At 48.6% G+C, this 17491-nt stretch overlaps 1 protein-coding gene across 1 annotated transcript in view; it reads right to left on the bottom strand.

The window, feature by feature from the left end:
- DNAH2 (dynein axonemal heavy chain 2) overlaps positions 1–17239 on the bottom strand; it is an 81405-nt gene extending 64166 nt beyond the window's left edge. The window contains exons 1-8 of the mRNA XM_078067868.1: positions 17137–17239; positions 15508–15690; positions 12863–12924; positions 11079–11249; positions 3055–3283; positions 2397–2507; positions 1993–2231; positions 841–1032 (exon numbers count right to left, since the gene is read on the bottom strand). Of these exons, the coding sequence (XP_077923994.1) occupies positions 841–1032; positions 1993–2231; positions 2397–2507; positions 3055–3283; positions 11079–11249; positions 12863–12924; positions 15508–15676 (1173 nt within the window). The 5' untranslated portion in view covers positions 15677–15690; positions 17137–17239. The remainder of the gene's footprint in view (positions 1–840; positions 1033–1992; positions 2232–2396; positions 2508–3054; positions 3284–11078; positions 11250–12862; positions 12925–15507; positions 15691–17136) is intronic.
- Between the last annotated feature and the right edge of the window lie 252 nt (positions 17240–17491).

Genomic DNA, 17491 nt, shown 5'->3' with positions numbered 1-17491 from the left:
ACCTTCAGGCCAAGAGAGAAGGAGTAAAGCAGGAAGGATTCCTGGAATCAGGGAGGACAGTTATGAGAGTAAGGAGAACCCAGGGTCGGGAGCTAGGAGAGCTGTATCCAGAGAGGAAACTGGGACCAGGTCTAGGAAAAGGGAATCTGTAGGCTTTTAAAAAGTGCAAGTGAAAGGGGTCACCTCCGCCCTCAGGAGGAACAGAGGGGGTAACCGACGGAGACGGCGGGGGACCACGTCGTACTGGGTATGCATCTGCACGGCCCACAGGTAGTGATCTTTCCAGGCCTGACAGCAGGCAATGCAGCCCTGCAGGTCCTCCTTGCTGGAAGTGACATGGCCCTCAAAGATGCGGTCCAGAGAGATGGCGTGGCAGCACAAGCGAATGATCTCGTTGCTCATCTGCAGGAGGGGCCGACAGCCTCAGGTCTCAGCCTCCCAGGTTTGATTTGGCTCCCGATACCCAGCTGACACGGGCCAGGGGGAAACCTTCGGGGTTCTACCTGCACCCCCCAATTCAGCTCAGCTCACTTCCCAGCGAGTGCTCAGCCTGGGGTCCATCCTTCCTGCCTCCCCCGCCACGCTCCACGGACTCCCCTTCTCAAAGCCCTTCTTCCCACTTTGGCTACTCCATCAGGAAGCAAGCTGTCCGGCCCAGGCCCCAACCCAGAGCGCTCGAGGGTTGAAGAAGCAGGCAGAAGCCCATGGTCTCTGTCTGACCCCCGGGGCCACTCCTCACTGCCTTCCACCACATGCTTCCTGCTGAGTGAACGCCCTGGTCTCCACCAAATCAGCGCCCCCACCCCCACCCCGCCCCGTCCCAGCCCGGCAGACACATACCTTTCGGAAGAGGGAGGTCAGTCTCTCCCGAGTGTTGTAGTGGGGAGAGTTGACCCAGATGATGCGGATGAGACTGATCAACTTGGGGAGCTTACTGGAGATGTCCTTAGGCCGCATGTAGGCCAATTCCTGGTAGGGCTCCTTCAGGATTGACAAAAACGTCAGGTTTGACTGTGCTTGACGAGAACCATCCTGGCAGTGAAGAAAGACCCGGAGTAGACTTGTCCATCAGAAAGAACCGGTTCAAAGCAAGCACTGTCTACCCATGGGGAAGCACACCCTGAGCTGCCTCTCTCAAAACCTAGTACCAAGCATCTCAGGTCTCTGTGGGCCCTCAGGACAGGAGTTACCAGCTATCTGCTCTCATTTGTGTGCTAGTTCCTAGCACAGTGTCCTTGAGACTCTTCTCATGGTGAGTCCATCCTCACCACTAGACCAGGAGTCCCCAGCTCGGGCTTTATGTGCACTCCTCCAGTTTCCCCAGCTGGATTCAGAACCCCGCACAAGGTTGATACTCACCAGCTGTTGATCAGCTGACTCAACAGCACCCCCACTCACACCGCCCCACCCCCCCCTCCGCCATTTCACCCAGCACCCTTCACCACCCTGTTCTCAACCAGGCTTCTAGACTTGTCCACCTAGCTGTGGCTCAGTTCCCTCACCACCAAGCTCAAAATCCCGCCTGGGGAGAGAAGTCCTACACATCCATATTCCACAGATCACCCTGCCCTTCTGGGTGTCCCCAACGCTAACATAATCAGCTTGTCATACTTTATCGAATTTATTTTTTATGTGTTTATCTTGCAATTCTCTTGGCTGAACCCTATGGGTTCCTCTTTGACCCCGTATCATCTAGTGATCCTGTTTTGTGTAAGCCTGGTTTTCTGAGCTGGATTGTAGGGGTTGGGCTCATGGCAGGTACTCCATGTATATTTATCAACTAACTGGAGTCTCCCTAACTAAACTACGAGCTCCCTCGGACCCTGTGTCCTACCACGTTTGTACTCTCCAAGTGCAAGTCCAAACACTGGGGGGGATCGATCTTTGCTGTTGAGGATTACACTGGCTCCCTCCACTTAGTACCCAACTAACGACTGTCCCAACCACTATCCACCCTCTGCTGAGCCTCCATCCTTGGGGCCACTCACAAACCTGGATCTGCTGGGCCAGTTTCATAAAGGGCGCCAAGTAGGAGGACTTGGCAAGTCGCAGGATGGATTCAATGTGCTTCACTCCCTGCTTCACCAGCTGCTTACTGATGCCAGACAGGTCCATGCATCGGTTGCGCCAGAACTCAATCTCCTCCAGAGGACCTAAATTTTCTCCTGTCTCCACAGACTCCTGGGCACTGAGCACCTCCTTTATCTGCCGGGTCCAGTGGATCATGGAGGCTGCCGGGGAGAGTACAAAACCTCTTGCACTTCTCTATGCTGCTCCCCAGTTGTGCCCTTCCCTCTGCCACCTACATAGCCCTCCTCACCCAGTTCCTTACTCTGCATCTGGCCCTCTCCTCTCCCCTAGGACCCCCCAACACACTGGCAATGCCAGCCACTCACTCTCCAGCCGCTGTACCAGCTCTTTGTCCTTAACCACCACCTCGGGCGCCATGTTCATGGCCTCTGCAGGAATGTAGAGAACGGTGTGCCCCTCCAGTTTGTACCGAGTATCTAAGGAAAGGAAAGGACCATGGAAGTTCACAGAGGAGGATGAGTTTATGCCAGCCCAGTTGTAATCACGGTTGATGATCTGGGGCCCAGCTAGTATGGTGGATTTCAGGAGAACAGGCAAAAGAAACGATGATTCAGCTTTTTTTTTTTTTTGGCTATCAAGAGGAAAAATGCCAGAAGGCAAGAGGGAAACCCCCATCGAGGTAAAATAAGGTCAAAGATCTGCACCACACCCTCAGCACTCTCTGGTATGATATATGCACTCCCCCAGTACCCCCCACCCTGCCATTTCCCCTTACCCCACATGTACTCTTGGAAATATCCAACTCTATGTTTGAGCAGGTCTGGTCAACCTTCTACAGCAGAAAACTGTATCTGCACTGGAAGGCAAATTCTGTTCCCTGATCCGCTCCTTCAACAAGCACGTACGGGGACCTGCTCCGTGCCAGGCTGCACAGGTACCGGGATGAATCTCCCACCTGCCTCATTCATGCTACTGTCGGTGCGGTACCAGAGAGAAGCCAAGTGTTCGAGGCTTTCTGCTCACCTGTCAGGCAGGCCAAGAATCTGTGCAAATGAGAAGCAAAATGATTCCGAATACTCTCTGGCCAGGTTGTGTTTGTAAAGATCTGAGGGGCAAAGACACCACTGAGCAGCCGGAGCAGGGCCGGGATGTAGGAACCCCGCACGGTCCCAAACTGCACAGTTGCCTCAAAGTTCTCCGGAGTGATGGGAACTGGTGCGCAGCGAATGAAGTAGACAATCTGGTTCTGGGTCTGCGTGGAAGAGAGTGGACCCGAGATCAGTCTCCAAACCCAGCATGATACCCAACGGGATCTGAGGTGCCAATCATGAAAGTCTGGCTGAGTTCTTCGTCACATTCCCTTAGCCTATCCTGATCCTACACCAAATGGGGTGCAAGGTGCTTCCTGCTTCTTTCAGGGACATAACAGAGTCCATACCCAGACCCACGGGGAGGAAATGCAGAGAGCATGCCTTGAAGGTAGGGACTGTGGATTCTGTCCAACTTGACCCCAGAACCGAGCACGGTTGACTGGGACATATTAGATGCTCAATAAATGTTGGACGGATTGGATGGAAGGAAAAGGATAAAATGGAGGCAGCCCTTTGGCTACAGGAAAAGTGGGAAGGAGAAAGAATGGAAGTAAGAGGTAACTGTCTAGGGTCTCCCATTTCAGCTATATACACCTGTTGCCCAATTTTTCATTTACCCTTCAGTTTTGTTTCTGGTGAGTTTGTGTGGCTGTTACTGTTGTTTACATTCAGAAATGGTATAACCTTCATGTTATCACCTTAAAGTTTCTGACTTCTACATGCTGGAAAGGCCAATCCTCCCTAAGATCAGATTCACCTTTCGTGTATGCATGCTCTTGTACCTACTCTTTATAATTTATGTAATTTTAAAAACTGAAAATAAAGCACAAAGAAGAAATTAATAATCCCCCATCTTTCCACTACCCAGAATTAAATTTTGGCATTTCAAGTATATTTTTTTTAAAAGCTTAACACCATTATTTTTGTTAAAATGATATACATATGTAATACCATATGATTTTACTCATATGTGGTATTTAAGAAACAAAACAAACGAGCAAAGGGAAAAGAGAGAGAGAGAAACCAAGAAACAGACTCTTGGGGCACCTGGCTGGCTCAGTCAGAAGAGCAGGCAACTCTTGGCCTCGGGGTCGTGAGTTCAAGCCTCGCACTGTGTGTAGAGATTACTCAAAAATAAAATCTTTAAAGCCTAATCATTTAAAAGTGAAGCCTTATCATTTAAAAAAAATGACATACATGTGTTAATTATAAATAATTGAAGAAGAGTACGGAGATAAAAGCTAAACTGTCATCTAAAATTCCACCACTCAGACATTAATGCTGTTAACATTAGAGAAAATGTCATTCCAGACATCTTTCTATAGACTGACACGTACAGAACAAATCAGTTATAACTTATTGCAAAATAGGATCATGCTATTTTTGATTAAAAGTATTAGATTTAATTTTACTTGGATTTAATAGAATAAAAAGACTCCGGTGTGAATAAAACACAGACATCACTGAGCTTCAATAAGTGTTTCTTCACCTGAGAGACTTCTTTCCAAAAGACCCCTTTCTAAAGTCATATGAGATTATTAACAATATTGAGGTTCGGGACACCTGGGTGGCTCAGTCGGTTAAGCGTCTGCCTTCAGCTCAGGTCGTGATCCCAGGGTCCTGGGATCACGCCCCGCATCGGGCTCCCTGCTCAGTGAGGAGCCTGCTTCTCCCTCTCCCTCTGCTGCTCCCCCTGCTTGTGCTCTCTCTCTCTCTCTGACAAATAAATAAAAAAATCTTTAAAAAAAAAAAAAACAATATTGAGGTTCAGGGGCAACTGGGTGGCTCAGTCGGTTGAGCATCCAACCCTTGGTTTCGGCTCAGGTCATGATCTCAGGGTCGTGAGATCGAGCCCCGTATCGGGGTCTGCATTCAGCTGAGATTCTGCTTCTTTCCCTCTGCCCCTCCCCCTACTCGCACCCTCTAAATAAGTAAATAAATAAATAAATAAAACCTTTCAAATTTTTTTGAGGTTCATTTTCCACTACCTCTCAATGGGAAGCCCTAGTGACTCCGCTTTGAGAAATAAGGACACTGGCACCTCATACCCCCTCTCTTGCTCAGCCCTGTTCAGTGTTTGTTATACTATTATGTTTACACCCTCCAGGCTGGTGGAATTTGTGTTCACAGCATAACCACAACGCCAGTGGTTATTTATTATTACTTTTTATTTAAATGAATTGAATGCTCATAGATTCTCTATTCCTGAGTTTTGGGTTTTTTTTTTTTTTAAGATTTTATTTATTTATTTAACAGAACACAAGCAGGGGGAGCAGCAGAGGGAGAGGGAGAAGCAGACTCCCCACTGAGCAGTGAGCCCGATGCGGGGCTCAATCCCAGGACCCTGGGATCGTGACCTGAGCCGAAGGCAGACGCTTAACCGACTGTGAGCCACCCAGGTGCCCCAATTCCTGAGTTCTTTATTTGGTTCATTTCTTTTTCTTTCTTTCTTTTTTTTTTTTTTTTTTAAGATTTTAGTTTTAAGTTATCTCTCCACCCAACGTGGGGCTCGAACTCACAACCCTGAGATGAAGAATCACACAATCTTCCAACTGAGCCAGTCAACCTTTTTGGTTCATGTCTTAACGGAATAGATTTCCACTGATGATTTTATTTTTGTTTTATAGAGTAGTGCTCTTTCAAGATTGAAAATGACTGTGCATTTGTTGCCTTTGTATTTGACCGTCCCGACTGGGAATAAAGCACTTAGGGCACTCTGCCCTTCCTGGAGAACTCTGTGAAGGTGTTCTTCTGGGTGATTGGAGAAGCCCGCCACCAGCCTAATGTCTCCTCTTGGTAGACGATTTGCTTTTTTGGCTAGAGGGCTAATTCTTCCCCAAATTTTTATTTTGAAACCAATTCCAACTCATAGAAAAATTGCAAGGAAAGTGCAGTGAACAACATACCCTTCATCTAGATTCACTGATTGTTCACATTTTGCCCCATTTGTGCTCAAGGGCACTCCCTTACTCTCTCCTTCTCCCAGCTGAGCCATTTGAGAGTGAGCAGTAGACGTCACGTGACGCTGCACCCTTAAATACTTCAGTATACAGTCCCCAAAAAATGAGGATCTTCTCCAATACACCCAACACTGTAATTACCACACTCAGAAAATTAAACTTCATATAATACTTTATACAACACACAATACTCAACTTTCCCCAGTGGTCCAAATCATCTGATTTTTTCCTCATTATTTGATTCAAGCTGAATATTCTTGGCAGGAATGCCACATCGGTGATGTTCCTAAAGAATTAATTTCCTTGGAGTTTATAGCTTACCTAAGACGTGTGTTGGCATTAAGCATCGCGAAACAAATTTTGTGGGAGAAAGTACCTTCTTTCAAGTCCCAGATTCAGTTCCTTCTGCGGGTCAGGGAAATCCTTTGTATTTTACCTCTTAATTTACACTGCTTCATTCGTTGGCACTCTGTATTAGCTCACCCTGTCCTATTAACTTTTCTCTAATTACGTTGTCATTGGCTTTCTCTTCTTCGTGCGCTGTAATTATCTCAAGCCTCTCTTCCGCGGCAACTCACATTTGCAGCAATAGCTAGTCAGCTCCTTGCTGTTTCTAACCTACGAGTTTTGGAACGTGCGGCTCTATTTCCTAAGATCTGCAATCTCCCTTTTATCTCTTTCTCATGTGGCATCATTTCATCTCTCTGTGTTTTAAAAATTGAATTCATGCTCTTAGTGAGTTGTGCTGGAACACGATGCTGTTGTGAGGAGTCTCCTTCTGCTCTGCTGTTCTCCTTTGCATGCTTTGTTCCACGTTTTTCCCTCGATGTAATGCGCTTGCAGTTGCCATGCAATTTCTGTCCTCATGCTTGAGCAGCTCCGCGAATTCGTCCTTTCTGCTCTGACGTCCTGTGGGTGACTCCTTGATGTCCCGCTGTGAGAGCCCAGTTTCTTCTCCCCCACCCCCCGAAGTGAGAGGGAAAGGGTTGGGTATTTTTATGTTCTGTTCACTTTTCTCTAGCCTAAGAGAATTGTATGAGGGGATGGGCAGGTGGTTCAGGCTCATTTCAGACAGTGTAAAATCTTTGGTAAAACACCTGGGCTCTTTCTCCCTTTTCAGATTTTGTTCAAACCCCAACTAAAGTTCCCCATCTTGCTGGGGGTCCACCATTCCCGTGGGGAGAGGATGGTTTCTTAAACTCAGTACATAGACCTTTCATTGGTCACCCACTTTTTAAGTTAATTAGATTATGCTTCTTTCCTTCTTTACTCTTGGGTGGTTTTTTTTTTTTTTTCTTCTTCTTCTTCTGGTTTTATTTTTTGCCCATTTTATCAAGAATAATAATTTTTTTTTGCCAGATCGATGTGGTGCTCTCATGCTCTCCCGGGCCGGGCCTAAGCCGCGTCAGACGAGGGACGGACGTTCATGGCGAATGGGACCGCTCTTCTCGTTCTGCCCGCGGGCCCCTCGCTCCTTCACCTCTGCCCGCCGTGGCGGTGAGGTGGGGGGTGCGGGGGGGGTGTGCAGGCTCCGGCCCGACCCCGAAAAAAAAAAAATAATAATAATAATAATAATAATTTTGGGGGATGCCTGGGTGGCTCAGTCGGTTAAGCGTCTGCCTTCAGCTCAGGTCATGATCCCGGGGTCCTGGAATCAAGTCCCCCGTCAGGCTCCCTGCTGAGTGGGGAGCCTGCTTCCCCCTCTCCCTCTGCCTGCCACTCCCCCTGCTTTGTTCTCTCTCTCTCTGACAAATAAATAAATAAAATCTTTTTTAAAAAAAAGAGTAATAATTTTTTAAGGAAGTTTCAATTGGCCATCTTAACCCAAAAGCATACAATGAAGTCTGTGATCTTATTTAGAGTATATTTCAGCATAGCAAATAAATTTTCTTCAGCTTCACTAAGGCATAATTGACAAATAAAAAACTGTATATATTTAAGGTGTACAACTGGATGTTTTGATATACATATACATTGTGAAAGGATCACCACAATCAAGCTAATTAATATATCCAGCATCTCACAAGGTACCTTTTTTTTCTTTTTTGTGTGTGTGTGTGTGCAGTGAGAATACTTAAGATATACTCTTTTAGCAAATGTCATGTATACCACACGGGATTAATAACTATAACTTCCATGCAGTATAGATCTCCAGAACTATTCCTCTTGCCTAATGAAACTTTGTACCCTCCCCGCCCAGTTTTATTGAGATATAATTGACCTATAACACTGTTTAAGGTGCACAACATGATTTATGTATTTATTGCAAAGTGATTGCCACAATAAGTTTACTCAATATCCATCACCCCACACAGTTACAATTTTCTCTGTCTCATTGTGAGAACTTTTAAGATCTACTGCCTTAGCAACTTTCAAATACACAATGCAATATTAACTATAGTCACCATGTTGTACATTATATCCCCAGAACTTATTTATCTTAAAACTGGAAGTTTGTACCTTTTGACCACCTTCACTCATTTTTGCTACCTCCCCACCCCCTCACTATGGCAACCACCAATCTGTTCTGTTTCCCTGAGTTAGCATGGTTTTCCCTAGATTCCACATGTAAGTGAGATCATACAGTATTTGTCTTTCTCTGACTTATTTCACCTAGCACAATGCCCTCATGTTCCATCCAGTTTGTTGCAAATGGCAGGATTCTTTTCTTTCTCGTTGAATAATATTCCACTGTGTGTGTATAGAATTTTCTTTATCCTTTCATCCATCAATGGACGCTTCGGCTGTTCCCATATCCCGGCTATTGTAAATAATGCTGCAATGAACATGGGATACAGGTATCTTTTTGAGATAGTGATTTCATTTCCTTTGGACATATACCCAGAAGTGGATTGCTGGATCATATGGTAGTTCTATTTTTAATTTTTTGAGGAACATCCACACCATTTTCCATGGTGGCGGCACCAACTTAACGTTCCCACCAAGAGTGCACAAGGGGTCCCCCTTTTCCACATCTTCACCAACATTTGTTATCTCTTGTCTTTTTGATGATAGCCATTCTAACAGGTGTCAGATGGCACCTGTGATTTTGATTTGCATTTCCCCAATTAGTGATTTGGAGCACCTTTTCAAATACCTATTTGTCATTTGTATGTCTTCTTTGGAAAAATGCCTCTTCAATCCCTCTGCTCATTTTTTTTGATCAGATTGTTTGTTCTTTTTGCTATTGAGTTGTAGGAGTTCTTTATATATTTTGGATATTAACCTCTTCTCAGAGCTATGATTTATACATATTTTCTCCCATGCCTTACGTTGCCTTCCCATTTTGTTGATGGAAGAAGCCTTGCTGTGCAGAAGCTTTTTGATTTGATGTGGTCCCACTTGCTTAGTTTTGCTTGGTTGCCTTTGCTTTTGGTGTCAGAAACTTTGCACCCTCTGAGCAACATCTCCCTGTTTCCCCCTCCTCCCAGCTAAGCGGATTTTTAAAGTTTTCCATATTTCCCAATCCTATTCATTGAATAATCCATTCTTCCCCACAGATTTTTAAATGGAATTTTTATAGAAAATGCTTACATATATGTGCCTGTATTTTGTGTCTTTAATGTTGTATATGTGATGTATATTCCTGGCCCAGTACAATTCTGTTTTATTTTATTTTACTTTATTTTTATTTTATTTTACTTTATTTTTACATAGGCTCCATGCCCAACACAGGGCTTGAACTCATGACCCGGAGACGGAGAGTCACACGCTTCACTGACTGAGTCTGCCGGGCGCCCCAACTCTGTTTTAATCACTACAGTTAAATACGAGATTTTCATATTCACAGCTCTCCTTCAGTGCTTTCCTTCTTCATTGTGTTCTTTGCTATTTTCATGCATTTTTCCAGATACATCTTAAAATCTTTACACAAGCGATCTAGGGACTGTGGCACTTTGATTGGAGTTGTGTTAAAATGGTGCATTTGTTTGGATGGAATGATCTTTATAATTAAGATTCCCATTTAGAAACAGGATATGGCTCACTGTGTAGTCAGATCTTCTGACATGGCCTGCAGCACGGTTGTTTTCTTTCATATAAATCCTACACATTTTGCAAATTTTTGTTCCTTTCATGAATGAGGTCTTTTTTTTTCTTCCATGTCGTCTTATAGCTGACGATTGGGTATGTGCAGGAAAAAGCCGCCGTCTGTTTTTGCTCTTGTTTAATCTGGAACATTTCACCAATTGCGTCACCGTACAGGGCCGTGTTCGTGTTCATTATCATTTCACTTTTTGTACATGTGCTGACAATAAAAGCAAAGCAAAAGCCTTTCTCTTCTCCAATATTTTATTTCGAAGATATCAAACAGGTAGAAAAGTTACAAGGATTTTACAATAACGACCTATACACCTGCCGCCCAGAGGCTACCACTAACGTGGTACTCTACCTGTCCTTGCACGGTCTCCCTACCCGTGGTTTACTCTTCGCTAATGCATCTTCCACATTGTTGAAACAGGCACCGAGCTCATCCGTGAAGGCCTTCGCTAGCTCCCCCCGGGCCGGAGGCCGAACTGTCCAGCCTAACAGACAAGGCCCTCCACAAGCTGCCCCCCACCCACCTTTTCAGGATCACTTCCCAAAGCTCTTCTTTGCGTATAAAGTGTTCTTTACCAGAACGGCTCTTACCCAGACCCGATGAAATCCTATTTCCCTTTCATCTCCACCTGAAATAGCACCTCCATCGCCGAGCCCTGCCAGCCTTCCATGGCTGTAGTAGTTGCCCCCATCAAGCTCCTATAAAGCTCTGGCCACAGCATCATAACATACTATAAATATTCTGTATATGTCTGTCTTCCCCACTAGACCATGAGATCACCAAAAGCGAAAGCCCACCTCGTTCCTCTCTGTATCCCACCGCTGAGCGGGGTTCCTGACACACCATGAGGCTCAAAAGACCTTGGGTCCAGGAGATAAGCCTCCAAGATGACTGAGATACACCGAACCCTCAGCTCCCTGGCAGACCGCCTGGGAGTCTGGAGAGCAGAGTACCCACCTGTATGGGCATGCCCAGATCCAGCTTCAGCCCCATACAGGGGTCGATGAAGATGGTGAGGATGAGCTCCGAAGGGTCCTGGGCAAAGTGTTCCAGAATGGCATCATGCTCCGCTGTCCAGACGGCATCCGCTAGTCCTGTCAGCACGGCTCGGGACAGGAAAAGGGGCTTCTACAGAGGAGAGCAGAGAGCCGAAGCAGGTACAGCTGTGAGGATGAGTCATTTCTCCCATTCACAAGTGCGTGTGAGGACATGGGAGACGGGAAGTCAGAAGGGTCCGGAATGGTGAAGAGAAGGCTGAGGATGAACTGAGTGATAGGTTTCAAGCTTCTGAAGAAACAAGACAATGAGATTCCCTTGCTTCTACAAGTAAAACGAGAATAGATCACTAGACGAAAAGTGGGGGATATTATCTTCCCAAGATATCTCCTTTATGCCTGTGGTTGTAAAAACACATCGTCAAGCAATCCTCAACCTCAAAGTAAAACTAAGTCAAGGGAACCTGTAGGATATTAGCCTAAAGCAAGCAACCAGGAGCAAAGATGGCAAGCCAGAAAAATGATAAGGCTGCAGCCTCCCCGGGGTACTGAAGTAATAGGAGATATCCAGTGAAAGCCAATTGGCATAGCAGAAAGGAAGAAGGGAGGGGAAAAGACAAGACTGGGAAACACCAAAGAACACATCAATTAGATGAAAAATAAATTGTGCTCGCTTTGGCAGCACATATACTAAAATTGGATGAAAAATAAATTATAACTGGTGACTCGAAAAAAATTCATCTGTAGAACTCCACTAAATAATTCAGGAAACTTGGGGCACCTGGCTGGCTCAGTCTGAGGAACGTGTGACTCTTGATCTCAGGGTCGGGAGTTCAAGCCCCACGTTGGGTGTAGAGATTACTAAAGAAAATAAATAAGCTTTAAATATTTAAGGAAACTAGGGGCGCCTGGGTGGCTCAGTCGTTAAGTGTCTGCCTTCGGCTCAGGTCATGATCCCAGGGTTCTGGGATCGAGCCCCACGTCGGGCTCCCTGCTCCACAGGAAGCCTTCCTCTCCCTCTCCCACTCCCCCTGCTTGTGCTCCCTCTCTCGCTGTGTCTCTTTCTCTGTCAAATAAATAAATAAAAATCTTTAATAAATAAATAAATATTCAAGGAAACTAGAAGACATGATGAGGAACATGGGGAGTCACTCTGTCCTTCTCCCAGTTCTCCTGGAAGATAAGGAGTCTCTTTCACTTAAAGTTTCCAAATCAAGAAAACTCAGTGCTCTAAGATCTCTCTCATACAAAGATGTCGATGAGCCTGTGAGGGAAACACAACGACGCCAGGAAATGAATGCACAAAAGGACATGAACAGGCGTGTCACCTCATAGAAATCAGAAAGTGAAAATATGAAAAAATGTCCAATTTCACTTGAAATCAAACAAATACAAATAAAAATAGCAAAGACAGAGCATTTATTGCTACGCTGCTCACACACAGGCCTGGAAAGCGCTTGCTGCTAGCGAGAGGCCAGGACGTGCCACTCCTCTGGAAAACAGCTGGGCGCCACACACCAAGCTTGTCCCAGCCTGACTCAAGGTGGGGACACAAGGAAGCGACAGCTACGAGACCTGTCCCTCACTTAAAGCCCTCTCCTGGGGGCGTGGGGGACAGGGACCAGATTTGTGGTGAGCAGGCTCCCAGCAGATGGAAGAGAATTCCTCGCACGCCATTGTACAACTAACCCTCGGATTCACCGGTTATGGGGGAAGAATGTTTGTCTCGGGGAAACCCTAACTCACCACATCCACCTCGGGCTCCGGTAATTCTTCCTTCTCTACTTCGGGTTCCTTCAGTCGTGGCTCTGGGAAGAATAAAAATTCCAAGATGAAGGCGTTCCTTCAAAACTTAAACACAGAGTCACCCTATGACCCAGAGTCACCACATGACCCCACCATATTCTGCTTCCAGGCGGATCCCTGAGAGAACTGGAGGCAGGGACTCCAACAGACACTCGGAGCACCCATGTTCACGGAAGCACGATTCACAGCAGCCAAAAGGTGGAAACTCAAGTATCCATCAACAAACGACATGATCCACAAACTGCAGGGGAATATGATTCAGCTATAAAAAGGAACGGAAGGGGCGCCTGGGTGGCTCAGTCGTTAAGCGTCTGCCTTCGGCTCAGGTCATGATCCCAGGGTCCTGGGATCGAGCCCCGCATCGGGATCCCTGCTCAGCAGGAAGCCTGCTTCTCCCTCTCCCACTCCCCCTGCTTGCATTCATGCCCTCACTATCTCTCTCTCTGTCAAATAAATAAATAAAAATAAAAAATAAAAAGGAACAGAGGTTGGCCACCTTGCCACACCAGGGAAGAACCAGTCACGAAAGACTGCACGCTGTATGAATCCATTTACATGAAATGTCGAGAATCGGCAAATCCACAGAGACAGAAAGTGGATTGGTGGTTATCAGGATCTGTGGGGGTGTGGCTGCTAAAAAAAACTAGGCTCTGATGCAAGTAAAGATATAGGGTCATCCAGGGGCGCCTAGGTGGCTTAGTCGGTTAAGTATCCGACTCTTGATTTCGACTCAGGTTCCTGGGATCGAGCCCGAATTAGGCTCCCTGCTCAGCGGGGAGTCTGCTTCTCCCTCTGCCTCCGCCCTGCCCCCTGCTTGTGTTCGAGCTCGCTCACTCTAATAAATAAAATCTTTTTTTTTTAAAGTGTTTTCAAATTACAAATACGGAATTATAAACCTGTCCTTCCTTCTTTTCTTAATGGGAATTGAGGAACGCTTAAGGAAGCAAAGGTTGTTAATACAGACCTCCAAAGGGTGTCTGCGCTTTTACCCATCTTTACCAAGAAGCATCTTAGGCCCTTCTTCAACCCAGCATCTGCTATAACAAAATACCACAGACTGGGTGGCTTATAAACACCAGAAACTTATTTCTCACGCTTCTGAAGGCTGGAAGTCCTAGATCACGATGCCAGCCTGGTCACTTCTTCTGGGTCACGGACTTCTCATGGTGTCCTCACATGGAAGAACCAGGCAAGGGATCTCTCTGGAAGCACTTTCCTAAGGCACTTATCGCATCCATGACATGTTTTAAGCCCTCTCATGATTTAAGCACCTCTCAAAGGCCCCACCTACTAATCCCATCACATTGGGCATTAGGATTTCAACATCTGAGTTGGGGGGGGGGTGGCACACAAACATTCAGACCATAGCAGGGCCCCCTGTCTCCAGGGGGACAGGCCTCAATCCCTCCCCAACTCCAAAGGTGACAGGGATTACTGTATGTTTCGGGGCTGCTCTGGAGGCCCAGAGCCTCTCTGAGCCTCCGTTGGGGTTATTGTCTCTATGTCAAACAATAAAAAGGCTTAGAGCTCAGGGAGGCCTAGATTCTTTGTATTTGCTGGTCAGTGCTTTCACCTAGAATCTCCTTCCCTTCCCACACTGGAGGGTTCTCCAAACTGAACCTCGCCGCCTCTCCTGCTCCCTCCCTCTATTCCCGGTACCCAGCCTCTGGGAGCCAGTCCCACTTGAAATGCTTCCGAGAGAACTCAGAAGGAAACATGTTGCATATTTCTAACGTCTGGATCCTAGGGACCCCGTGTACCCTGGACCCTTCTCCCACACCCATGTTTAATCTCCCCGCTTTTAATATCAAAAGGAGATTCCATTTCTCTCCACCTTGACAGGCTGCCAGCAGGGTAAAGAAGCCCCACAGAAAAGAGGAGGGCTATGCTTAGTTCATAGTCATATCTGCACTGTCCAGTGCTCTAAGGGACAGCCCAGGGACAGCGACAGCCACCCAAAACCTTCTAACCCACAGGGCCGGAGTCCCTCGATCAAAGCCACGGGAGGCAGACTCTTTAAACTCTTTTCTCCCCCCCCGCCCCCCCGATGTAGACATCAGGCTGCTTTTCTCGTGGCCCTGGACCTGAACCTCCTGAGTCGACCGAGGCCCCTGCCAAAATGAAGGCAGAACTACAAGAGCTTGAAACAGATGGGAGAAAGCATCCGTCAGGCTTAGGATTCAAAGGGTGGCAAAGCAGGCTGAGTCTCCATGGTGATGGGTTTAATGGGAGAAAAACATTATTTGTTTTGCCACCCAGGGTGAAAATGGGAAAAAGGAAGAGATCAAACCCTCTTCGGTGTGGTAGGAGCAACCGGGAACACTCGAAGTCAGGAGAAAGAGGCGAAGATAATGGACTGGCTAGTGAGCTCTTGGTGCATTGGTTGGGGGGTGGGGGGGTGGGGCGGATAGGAAGACAGAAAGAACAGGTATGAGGCTGGCCAGGAGGAAAACACAGAAGAAGGACCCCAGCAGCAGGCCTGAGATTCCACCGAACCCCCAGCTTATAACCCAGAAGCAACAGCCCTCAGACCCTCTTTAAATACAAACATTCTGCCTCCAAGCTCCTCCCCAGCAGGTACCCACCAGGCTCCTCTTTGAGGGGCTCAGGCTCCAGCTCAGGCTCGTCAGAGGACAGGGGGTTCTCCGCAGCCTGCGAGGCCAGCTCCGCCTGACCAGCTCTCCTGCGGGCGCCCCCGCGGCTGGCACTTCCCTGGGCACTCACTTTCCTCCTCTTCTCCGCTTTGCTGGACATGGTGCGGGCAGGACCTGTAGACATGCGAGCAGCTGGGGGTCCACCACTAGAGCCACCTTCACCCCGCCCCCCAGGACACTCAGTCCCCTCTGAATGCACGAACTGAGACCCCACTCCGTATCATACTCTCATCTGGGGATACCCACACCCTGCGCCATGAACCACAAGGGGCCTTGCAGAGCTCACTCCCTTCCCTGGGGAATCCCACTTTCTTCAGTGTATTGGGTCAAAAAATCAAAGTCAGTCCCTTAAGGCTTTAGGAATGAACGAAAGTTGAAGAGGGTAGCCTCTAACAGACACCTGCTAAGGAGGACTTAGGAACCCCTCTCTCTGCCCAGAAGTGTCAGAACGGAAAACACCTACCAGGCTGAGGGGTGGTTGCCCATCCCTCAACCACCTTACCCCTCAGGGCCATGGTGAGTGAGAGAAGGTCCAGGGAAGGGAAGACTGTCCCCAGGTTCCTCACCCTTGTCTCTGTGTCAAGTCAATGAAACACCCCAAGATGATTTTCCTATGTAGCTCCTTTCCTCCCAGCTTACTAATAATCCCCCCCAAGAGGGGAGGGGGGCATGGAAAATTCTCCTCCTACCCACACTAAAATGTTCAACCTCCTTAAGCAAAGAAAAACCATATTTGTGACATGTCTCTCTAGCTTTTCATTGCTGGGGTCCTGGGGGGGGGGGGTAGGAACGCTGTCTTGTGTCTACTGAAAAGGTCTCTTAGGATAGTTGACTGAGTAATGAAGATGAAGATCATCCCACTCCTCATGCCCTGAGAACAGACTGGGAGAAGCAAGAAGAAAAGTAGAAAAGTCATCCAAGGTGGAATTTCGCGTTGCGTCTGGGGGGGAAGGCACTGGGGCCTTCCCAGGCCTCGCCCAGGAAAGCAGGAGCATCTCCGGCCGGCTTTGGGAGTCCCAGGGGCAATGTGGGGCTGCATCCCGCTCAAGCCTGACAGCCACCTGTGGCTTTCCCCCCTCGTCCCCACGGGCTGCCCCAGGCATTGATCACAGGTGGTGAGTTGCAGACTTGAAGGATGTGTACTTTGCTCCAAGGAAAAACGTTCTATTAGGCCAAAGCATCGATAAAACCAACTGCAGCAGCGCTGTGGGTCTCCAGAGAAGCGTCGGGCTGTGCTTCCCTGCCTCCGGGTCGGGGCCCCAGGAGCGTTCGCGGGCCAGGCTGGGGGCACCCTCCCCACGGGGCTCGCCCCCCAGGCCCGCCACGGCGGGGCCCGGGGGGGGCTGCTCTGCCAGCCTGGGGACCGGCCCTGTCCTCAAGCGGGCTCCCAGGAGGCAAACTTGCCTACAACGGTCACAACTGCCCCCACCCCGCGCCGCAGCGTCTCGACCCCTACCGCCCCTTCTTCTCCCCTCCCCGCCCTCTGCGCCCCCCCACCCCGGCCCCTTCTCCCCGAAGCTTCCCACGTCTCCCCTCCTCCTCTCTGCCCCCGACACACACCTCACGACGCCGACCCTGTCCACCCTGGGCCGGCCGACCGGCCACTCCAGCTGGGAAAGTCGCCCCGCGAGGCCCGCTCCCGCCCGCGCCTGCACGCGTCGCCAAGGCAACCCCGCGCGGGGAGGGGCGAGCGGCCCGGGCGCGAGCCCGCGAGCCCGGTCTCCACGGCGCAGGCGCAGGGCAGCCCCGCTCCGCCGCCCGGCCGCCCGACTCGGCCCGCGTGCGCCCCGCGGGGACCCGCGGCCAGAAGGGCCGGCCCCCCGCGGGCCGGCCACCGAGTCCGGCAGGCCGGAGGGGGCCGGGTGTGGTCCGAGGACGGGCTGGGGGGGCTGGGGCTGAGGGCACGAGCTGCCCC

The sequence above is a fragment of the Halichoerus grypus genome, chromosome 2 (genome assembly GCF_964656455.1).
Source record: "Halichoerus grypus chromosome 2, mHalGry1.hap1.1, whole genome shotgun sequence".
NCBI lineage: Eukaryota > Metazoa > Chordata > Mammalia > Carnivora > Phocidae > Halichoerus > Halichoerus grypus.
This window is presented reverse-complemented; position numbering and strand designations above follow the sequence as displayed.